The sequence below is a fragment of the Marmota marmota genome, unplaced genomic scaffold (assembly GCF_001458135.2).
Source record: "Marmota marmota marmota unplaced genomic scaffold, marMar, whole genome shotgun sequence".
In the NCBI taxonomy this organism is placed as follows: domain Eukaryota; kingdom Metazoa; phylum Chordata; class Mammalia; order Rodentia; family Sciuridae; genus Marmota; species Marmota marmota.
Genome location: NW_025999925.1, coordinates 14,058,773 through 14,069,265, shown reverse-complemented (window position 1 = coordinate 14,069,265; position 10,493 = coordinate 14,058,773). Strand labels below are relative to the sequence as shown.

The 10,493-nt window shown below is 32.3% G+C and overlaps 2 protein-coding genes across 7 annotated transcripts in view; one reads left to right on the top strand and one right to left on the bottom strand.

Moving 5' to 3' along the window:
- Window positions 1–4,318, top strand: part of Ccnh (cyclin H) — a 16,942-nt gene extending 12,624 nt beyond the window's left edge. For all 3 annotated transcript variants that reach the window (XM_015497875.2, XM_015497874.2, XM_048800252.1), the window contains exons 7-9: window positions 578–689; window positions 3,537–3,597; window positions 4,159–4,318. In XM_015497875.2, coding sequence (XP_015353361.1) covers window positions 578–689; window positions 3,537–3,597; window positions 4,159–4,197 — 212 coding nt within the window. In that variant the 3' untranslated portion in view covers window positions 4,198–4,318. The remainder of the gene's footprint in view (window positions 1–577; window positions 690–3,536; window positions 3,598–4,158) is intronic.
- The window catches only part of Rasa1 (RAS p21 protein activator 1), a 109,874-nt gene that overhangs the window by 5,756 nt on the left and 93,625 nt on the right, over window positions 1–10,493 (bottom strand). For 2 of the 4 annotated variants that reach the window (XM_015497873.2, XM_015497872.2), the window contains 3 exons: window positions 8,750–8,884; window positions 7,429–7,557; window positions 2,325–6,410 (listed from right to left, as the gene is read on the bottom strand). In XM_015497873.2, coding sequence (XP_015353359.1) covers window positions 7,474–7,557; window positions 8,750–8,884 — 219 coding nt within the window. In that variant the 3' untranslated portion in view covers window positions 2,325–6,410; window positions 7,429–7,473. Of the gene's footprint in view, window positions 1–2,324; window positions 6,411–7,428; window positions 7,558–8,749; window positions 8,885–10,493 lie in introns of those variants that run through there. The other 2 variants (XM_048800250.1, XM_048800251.1) reach the window with 2 other exon arrangements.

Below are 10,493 nucleotides of genomic sequence, written 5' to 3'. Positions count from 1 at the left end.
TTTAATTTATTTATTTTTATTAATTAATTTATTTTTTTAAATTTTGAGGTTGTTGTTGCTAAATTACCCAAGCTGGCTGGCCTTGAACGTAAAAGATCCTTTACCCTCAGCTTCTTGAGTGTTAGAATTACAGGCAGGGACCACCACACCCAACTTGACATGCTTTTTACTATACTAAATGTTCCTTTTTTATTACATGTTATAAAAGTTTCTTTTGTAAACAAGAAGTATACTCTTCACCCTCCGTCTTTAAGATACAAAGTATGTTCCCTATGTTTGTGTAGGAATTTTTAAAAAGCTAAAAACTTAAAAGTGAACATGGTAATATTTGTAAAAACATTAAAATACATGTTTATCTTTATGTACCACATAGGTGGGATAAAGAGCAGTCAGCTATAAATTACTGGAATTTAAGTGTGGTACTTCTTGGATTTTAATCCAGAATAACAAATCCTGTTAATCACGTCGAGTGTTTTTTTGTGATTTGCTATAACAAGACGGGAGATTATTATTCACTCCCTTTACCATGAGAAACCTTTTTATAATTCAGTGTAAATCATTTTTTATCTCCACACAGGCATGAGAAACTTAGTGAAAAAGTATGAACCACCCAGATCTGAAGAAGTTGCCATTCTAAAACAGAAGTTGGAGCGATGTCATTCTGCAGAGTTTGCACTTAATGTAATTACGTAAGTAGAAAGAATTATTCAGATATACTTATAGCTGTTATCTAATCCAACTAGTTTTAAGACTGTAATTTTATTGTAAAAATTTGTTCCTGTGGGAAAAACTGACTTGTTGATCAGATTTTTTTTTTTTTTTAAGCTGAGTACATTTCTAATAGGATTAAACATAATAATTGATTTGGCTTCCCTTGTACAGTTCTGATTCTGCTTTCACCAATGGCTTTGGCTTATAGGTCTTTTCCTATTCTGTTCCTCCTTGTAGGAAATCAGTGGGCAGGCTTTCTAGAGAACTCCTGAACCTTTTCCTGCCATTTGCTCTGAGGAGCAAGCATATGGTTTAATAGTTTCTTTCAGTAACAAATTATATTGAAGATAGAACCAATAGGAAAATGTGCTATTAGATCTTTTCTTACAGCCACGGGAATATCCTTAATGTCTCTTAATTTGTAGGCTAATGTGGAATAACCATAAAATTTACACTGTTTTATATAAAGGATCCACTTAAACTTTAGATGATAGGAATGATGAAACTGAAATGTTCTACATCTTTGGTGGATTGCATTCTAATTAGAAATTTCTTCTACTTTATTAAGATTTATAGTGGGAGTTAGCTGTGGCCTCTGAGAGTTAAGATGTATTTTAAATATTTTGATTCCTATATTTGGTGAATATATGCTAATGGATATGTATGAAAATCCTGAATGACATTTTCAGAACATTCAGAACAGGTATTATGACTCAGAATTCCTTAACTGTACAGTTGTAGTAGGGGAATATCCAGGAATGTATGGAGTGTACAAATTAAAGAACTATTTTTTTTCTTTTGGTACCAGGGATTGAACCCAGGGATACTTAACCACCAAGCCACATCCCCAGCCCCCCAACCCTCGCCTTTTTTTTAAGTTGCTGAGGCTATTTATGAACTTGTGATCCTCCTGCTTGGCCTCCCAAGCCATTGGGATTATAGGTGTGCGCCACTGTGCTCAGCTAAGATACTATTTTATTATAATCATAGCTATAACTTGCATGGCTTAGCATAGATCTTGAAATTGGTAAATTACACCAATTTCCCAGATTTCAGTAGTAACTATAGAGTGTTAGAAGGTTATAAAGAAATAAAAACATTTACTTTAGTGAATAAAAGTATTAGAGAACTCATTGGGTTTTCAGGTTGATTTTGAAATGGGCTTAAGCCAGGAATTGGCAGATTGTGGCCTACCAGCCAGATCTAGCTTTCACTTGTTTATATTGGAACATAGCTACCCATTAGTTTACATATTATTATAGCTGTATTCATGTCATAGCAGGAAAGTTGAGTGTTGTGACAAACTGATTATATGGCCTGCAAAGACTAAAATATTTACTCTTTGGCCCTTTAAAGAAAGTTTTCAACCACTGCTTTATTTAGACTATTAAACTATTATTCTTGCTAAGCAACTCATTCAAAATTCCTGATTGCCAGAATTTTACATATTACTCCAAGTTATCATCTGCTTAAGACTCTTTGACAATTGAGATTGTACATGAGCACCTGAAGACTGCTTTTCAAATTGTAATATTTTTCTAAAAAATTTAAGACATACTTCTGTAAAATATAATAAAAAATGATTTGCTAGAAAAATGAGACATACAAAAATATAAGTTTAAATTTTATTATGAACAGTCAAAATTGTTCTGTTAAATTGATATGAAAGTTTCTAAATACACAATTTCTATACTACTTATCTCACTGCAAACTGGAAACAGTTCAAGAACCACACTATGAGTAGTACTACTTTAAGACAAAATATTTGTTCTTTGACCTTTAAAATTATTTTATTTTTTTTTCATTACACAAGAACTATATTGTCAGTCAGTCAACATGGGTTAAATCAAAGGTCCCTTTGACCAAAACCCAAATCTCAGGATCTCAGAAGTAACTTATCATTATTTGTTGCCAACTTTTATCAGGGTGTGTGTGTGTGTGTGTGTCTGTCTGTGTCTGAAATAAGTATATCTGTTTTCCCTTTGTATGTTGTCATGCATATTGTACAACACTTATATTAATCTTTGCCAGTGTGGGTGAAAAAAACCTTCACATTTGTATTTTAATTTGAACTTCCCTGGTTACAATGAGGCATTAATATTTCCATGTTTAACATTTATATTTCTTCCATATTGGTTACTTATGACCTTTCCCACTTTTCTGGTGTTTTTATAATGCTTTATATAAGTTCTGTATGCTCATCTTTTTATATGTGATTCAACTATTTTATTGTTCTCACTTTTTCATATATGATTTCTTTTGCTTTATAATTGTATATCCAAATGTCTTTAGTATTTTTCTCTTTGTTCGGCTTGTAAAACCACTTGGAATTGATTATGAATTTGGTAAAATTTTTCCAAATATTTTTCTCCCCGATTGCTTTTGAATATTTTTTTTTCCCATTTAATTGAACTATTCTTTGACAGATTAAATTCCTATGTATATAGTCATTTCCTACCTTCTTTGATCATTGATGTATAGTTGTTAATAATATGCTTTTAATTACCTTAGTTTTTAGTTTCTTTTTATGATAACTAAGATAATATTATTCTTTTTCAGATTCTCTTCCCATAATCTTTCCTTTGTCAGTGGTAGAGTGACATGTTCCAAGAAAAAAAAAAAAAAAAACTAATTAGAACTGCATTCAATTTAAACATTGATTTGAAAAGTAATGTCTTTCCATAATTCTTTTTCTTTCCACTTATCCAGGCCCTGTTCTTTATTACATAAAATTTCAGATTACCCTTGTTAGTTTATTGCCAGTTTATATTTTTTAGTTTCTGTTTCCAATACCAGATTGCTTATTGATAATTGCCTAATTACAGAAAGAAGAGGAAAGGTTATGAAGATGATGATTATGTATCAAAGAAATCCAAACATGAAGAGGTATGTTTACTACAAAATGAACTTTAACTCATACATTCTGGTATGACATATAGTTGAGATTTATTGTTCTGGATTATGATGGAGATTTAGGTTTTCCAAGTCTTCATTTTTTGCATACTTCTTTCTGTATACTGTCCATTACATAAGGGATTTTTCTTGCTTGCCTTAGCCTGTTCTGAAGCATGTAATAGTTATTTGATGAAGAATCCTTCCTATGTTCCTAGAAGGCAGCAGGGATACAAACACATGCTAAGTTTTTGCTTTGTTTCTTATTCTCCAAGAATTCTTCCCTTGTCTCTTTTCTTTAAAATTGGCAAGCCAGAGATAAAATGAAAAATCAGAGGCAAAAGGTCACAAGTATAAGCTTTACTCCTGATTAGAGTGCTCTGGTGAGATCATGCCAGTATTACTATTAAGATTATGATGAACTTTCCTGTTTTATCTTCTATAAGCATAGGAAAAAGAATATTTTCCTAAGGAGAGGAAAGGAGGTAAAATACACTGATTTTGTTTCAACATCTTATCCTTAACAGGTTTTCTTTTCTGTTTTTTCCTTCTTAGGAAGAATGGACTGATGACGACCTAGTAGATTCTCTCTAACCATTTGAAGTCAATATTGTCAGTGCTAGCGAAAGTAGCAGAAGTAGGAAGCGTATGTGGCACTTTATTCAAAAAGTATAATGTGAAAATATCAAAATATATTAAACTTTTTTATTTGTTATTTTCCTTTTGTGAAGTTGCTTTGTATAAAAAATGTCTTTATAAAAGCCAAAATGGAAGGAATTAATTTGAACAATCATGCCTCCCCACCACAACTAGTATCAAATTAAAACTGTAATGTGTTTATTGTTTTAAACAAAATGTGATAAGTTGAAAAAAGGTCTTGCAAAAATCCAAACTTAGTGGTCACCTTTAAAAGTGCTAAGGAGTGTGTTTTGCCATCTGGAAACTTTTGTAAATGCTAGCCTGATACACTTATTTGTGCATAACTACTGAATTGCACAACATACTGCAACTATTACTTGGTAATGAAAAGCAGTCATCCTAGGTAGTGAATTTTTTTTTGTCCTTAATTAGTTATCAGAAAACATTTCCAAATATATTTTTTAAAAATCCAATATGCATTCTTGAGTAGCTGTCTAGATAAGAATTTACTTATAATCTACTATAGTAAAAACCTTATATGAATCCAGACAAATAGGTGTTACAGTTATTAGTAGTTTTGAAGAATATGGCATCAAATTATTTTGGTATTTATCAGGGCTGTCTCTTCTTTGCCATATGACCTTTTAAGTTACTAAACCTCTGTGTACCAATTTTCCAAGTTGAAAACAGGAAGATAATGTCCACTCCTCATAGGATTAAGCAGTGTCTGCATATGCTAATACTCAACTGCCCTGAATCTAATTCAATTGTGTGAACACACACACTTCAGACTTGGCGCATCCCAGGCTGCACTGTCTATGAAGGTAGGTAGCAGTTTACTTTTGTCTTGGTATATGACAGAAGTATTTATTATGTGCATATCCATCTCTAATAATTCTTTATATTTTAGGCTTGAGATTTTGGGTTTGTTTTTTGTTTTGTTTCTTTCTTATTCTGGAATGAATGGAATAAAATTGACAAAATGGGACTTGACAAAAACTAGAAGCCAAAGCTTATGGTTCTCCAATATAGTTCAGGTTAAATGGTACTATGCTAGACACAAAATAGAATTCCAAAGTGTTCACAATTTATGTCTTCCTTTCCTTTCAGATCAATAAACCTTGGCATCAGAGCAAGGTCCACATTTATCTCTGAAAATTTCCTACCCAGCCCCATTAAAAAACATTAACGTTTGAGAGATTTTATAACATTGATCACCTAGTTACTATAGGGTCTACAAAGGTAAGTAAAAAGTTTCCCATTCCAATTTAAGGGAGTCTCTTAAGTCTTTCAGGTTTCTGTTTTTAGTAAGTGGCAGAAAAGGGAGAAGCATTTCAGACTACAGAATGGCAGATAAATTTGTATGGCTATAGACTGAGGTATGTCTACTGGGAGGGAATTACAATCCCTTGAACTGGAGTGCAGACCTTTTTTCCTGTTAAAACATGTTAGGAGATATCACTAGTCCTTATCTCTTAGTCTTCTATCCTGTAAACCTACAGAAAATAGACCAACTGTGGAACTCTAGCCAAAAAAACAGAAGAAATGGAAAAGAGGAAAGAAGTGATAGGATAAAGAAATAACAAAGGAGAGAATGAAACGCATTGATATCAAGGAAAAGGAGTACAGGATGTATTTTTTGGTATCATCGGTTACCATAAAGCTAACTGACTCTGTAGAAATAATTGCCTTGATAATTGCTGAAAAATGATACTAAGTATCCATATTTTAAATCTTGGGACTGGGGGCATAGTTCAGTGGTAGAACACTGCCTACTTAGCATGCACAAAGCCTTAGGTTCTGTTCCTTGCACTGTAAAGAAAAATAAACCCTTGATTACAAATCATCATTTTCACTCATACATATCAGGTGTAGATTCAAGTGTTGCTCTTGAAATCTAGGCCTTTAGAAAACTTTTCATTACTATGTGAACTGGTGGTCTTCATACCTTGCTTGGATCCTGTCTCACTCAAAACTGTTTACTAACAATAGTTCATATGTCTTATCTCCCCTGTCCAGTAATGGGAAGGAAGGAGATGTTGCTAAAAAAAAAATACATATGGAATGAATAAATGGAACCCTTTTCAAAAGAGACCATTAGCAAAAATACTGACTGAAGTTTCATCTTCTCCCTGGGCCTTGCTCTGGTGCTAAAGTTTGAACTGCCCCTAAAGGAAGAAGAAAATAATGAAATTAAATGCTTAGCTATATTTAGATATAATTAATCAATTATGCAAGATATCCCTTGGTTTTATTTTAACTTAACCCTTGTGAATATTTCACAAAAATACACAAATAAGCAAATAAAACTATACAGTCAAACTAAATATCCAGCAGATGCAACAAGTAGTCAGATCAGAGATGGATTAGTTGTTTAGTGGCTGATGAGGTTGTTTGCACAAAGGGGTAACATAGAAAAATCAACTTGTAATTAAAAGCATTGGAGCATTTTTTTACAAAACAAAACTGGTAATTTATAAAATGTCTGAAAGAGTAACGTGCATTCAGTACAATGACCAGTAATATTTACTGATTGTAAACATTTAACAAAAGCATTACAAGCTCTAAATACAGTCTTTGACAATTTCAACAAAATAAGTGGTATGTTTAAAAAATAAAGCTGATGAGCAATAGATCAATTCTATATATTTTCTTTCAACAGTTCCAGAAAGAGAAATAGCACAGTATTTTAAAAAAGTATACAGCAAACATTGTTCCTATTATAATGGCAAACTCTGGAAACTGTAAATACAAATGAAGTCATTGAACAGTCAAATGGTCATATTCCTAAACAGGAAGGAATTACAGTAAGAACAGTCTGCAATCCAGTTATACGCAATTGTCAATAGAGAATGCTTTTCCTCCTCAGTTGTTTTCATAGTTCTTTTTCCGAGATACAGCAACACTTTGGCAATTGGTGTATTGAAAATATATTTTCAAAGTTCAAGATACAGTCATAGCATTTTTTTGTGAAAGGTGATCTGTACACCAAGGCTCAGAGTTTGGTAAAGATTCCATGTGGAAAAAGTGCAAATATCCTGCACAGATAGCTTACAAAATGGCTGGCACAGTTATTACCGACAGAATCTTGGGTTTTGTTTGCATAGCTCACACATCACTGGAATGTGGAAAGGTGTGCTATTTTTTGGCAAGAGCAAAGGAGACAATTATACTGATGTGAATTACCATGTTGGGCATGCTGAATCCATGCAGATCACCGAGGCAAAGGTGCTACCTGACATCATTGGTTTTTGTATACTGGTTTTGTTTTTGTTGAAGCAGTTCTGTTATAGCCAGAAGCTTTTTCAGTACATGCTAGACAGAAAGAAACAGTGTGAAAATAATTAGTAAACAAATGAAAGCTTGGGCTGAAATTCAGGTTGGGAATCTGTATTTGAAAGGAGCCACATCAAAGAAAAGGAATTCATAAAACAGATTCATTAGCAATCTACCCCAAGCATAAAATCGTTGGGTTCCTATTATTCAGACTTTGAGTATGTTTAGTTGTGACCAAGATAAAGAATAACAAAAATTTGTTTGTGTTTTGTTATCTCCTAGAATAATCTCTAGATAGATCATCTTGCCAGAATACATATTTGCCATTAAAAACCTAAAGTTATCAAAAAAATTCTAAAGTAGAATTCTAATGAGGGAGACAATTATCTTAATTTGGAAAAAAGAAAATATCTAGAATACCAGGTTGAAGACAACCCAATCACTAAATGCACTGCTTTAATTTCTTTTGCAAAATCCCAAATGATTATCCAGTGTAACAATAATATTCACTGTGTATGTAGTGTGCACTTTGATAAAACTGCTCCCACTTAACTTCCTGAAAGTAGCCCTTATCTCAGTTCAGGCCATACAAAACATAATTCATTTTGTTCTCTGCTTCAAGATAAAGAGGAACCAGAATTTTAAAGGACTTATTTGAGTAGTATTCCAATCTGTGTATGTTGAGTCTAATAATATCAAGTAGTATTTCTTAAAGTATGAGCTATGATCCACTTGTATTTAAATCATTGTAAAAGCTTATTAGAAATGTAGTTTCAAAAGCCCACCACAAAATCTCTGGATATGGAATTTGAAATACGTAATTATTTCAGACTTCCCTAATAATTCTCATGTTTCATAATTTGAGAATCACTTTGGCTGTGTACTCCGTATGAGAGAGAGTAACTGAAATAAAAATTTTTAAAAATAACACTATTAATCAGTTCACTTGCCATTTTCACATATGCCATTATGTGAAAGTGTTACACCATCATTTTTTAGTAGAGTTAAAAATTTAGACTAGAGCAGCTCTGCTATTTGGCAGTATCAAAAGTATTTTAGTCTGGGCCCTTTACTATTTGCTGAGATCTTTTTGGTTGATTCTTAAAAATTTAATAACTATTAAAATGTTGATCAGAATTTAGTTATTTACTACATCTCAGAGTCTTATGCTGATATTTTTGCTTAAGTGTTAATAAAACATCATTGTTAATGGTAGCTGGCAAAAACCTACCTGCTGTGCACCTCGCTCATTACTGAGTGTTCTCAGTTCATCTGAATGAGCCACACAAATCTCATGCAGTGCTGCTAAATCACGTGACAAGTCAGTTCTAGAATGCTCTGTAGTGTCCGGAAGTTCAGGTACATTCTTTAAAGGAATCATAAAACTGCATTTAGAAATACAAATCTTTATAATCTCTTCTGAAATGTTCTTAACTGGATATAGTAAACAGAATTTTCAACATAATAACTTCATATTTAAATGTCAGAATTTTTAAAATTGTAAGGGTTCTTATTGAAATATTCAGCATTAAAAGTTCTGATAAAAATGTGGATTGTCGGGCTGGAGATGTGGCTCAGCAGTAGAGCACTCGCCTAGCATGTGCGATGCCCTCGATCTTCAGCACCACATAAAATAAAGGTATTGTGTCCAACTAAACTAAAAAATATATATATTTTAAAAAAAATGTGGATTGTCTAACTTCTGTATTCACACGAAAGCCAAGATCCATTTTCTTCCACAGCATGGCAGAATATGGCACAACACTGTGAATCTAAAACAATGGATTTCCTATAAGTTAGCATCTAGAACATATGCTAGATAAAGAGTATAGGGATTAGTTACTAATCTAGATTAAATGCATTTTATGAAACTACTGTAGTTTGTCCAAATTGATCAACATTTAGGTAGGAACTAAATTACAGTACAATAAAAAAATCTTATCTGTTTTGTAACTGGCTAATATGCTCAAAACAATTACTAATTATACTATCTTTAAGTAAGGTTCATTAAGTAACTTGGTCATTATGGTCAACTTATAGAACTTTTTAACTAGCACTAAATGCTAGAATTATTTCAAACTTTGAAATAAAATTTAACATGGGTTTGGATTATCAATAACTTTATATAAATTCATTCGCCTCTAATGATAATGTTTTCTATACATTCCTAAAAATTGGAAAACATTTTTTTGTGGTAAGAAACACAATCAGAACAATACATTCATTCTTATTGACTGTTATTCTTATTCATTCAGTGACTAAAGGATTAAAGACATGTATTGCTTAGTGAACAGGGAAAAAAATTAAACCAGTCATAGCAACAGTTATGTATCATAGATATGCAGGGGGAAACCAAGGAAGCAGAATAGAGAGATGTTTTAGGAATTCGCACTATGCAAATTAATTTGAATTATGCAAGTAGTGAAGGAATAGAAGAGTATGAGGAAACTGAAGGGATATCAGAATATTGCCAGATTACACAGCCTAACTAGAGAATGATAGTAAAGCTGGATTACAGATATTTGTGATTATGGAAAATAAATGGAATTCAAACCACGAATCTAAAAACCTAGAAATATAGCTTAAAATAAGTTATCCAGCCTTAAAGTTGGGCATGCATTTCCCAAACAGCTCATTAAAAATAAAAACAAACAAATCTTTTTCTCTAATCACTAACCAACTGTATTTTTCTGGGTTGTTCTATCTCCAAATTTGCTCAGGAGTTCACAAATAGAAACATAATAGACGTTTAGCATTCACCCTTTTATTTCTCAGTCTCCTTATAAATATAGATATTAGCTCTAAAATTCTTTCTCACTAGTTTTTATACCTGACTTGTAAACTAGGAGCCCACAGACAATTCTAATTTGTTTGTCTCAGTGCTGTGATTGCTACTTAAAATATTTTAACAGAATCTGAATGTATTAAGTAAGGTAAAACATGGGTACCTCAGACTAGCATTCCCTAACATCATA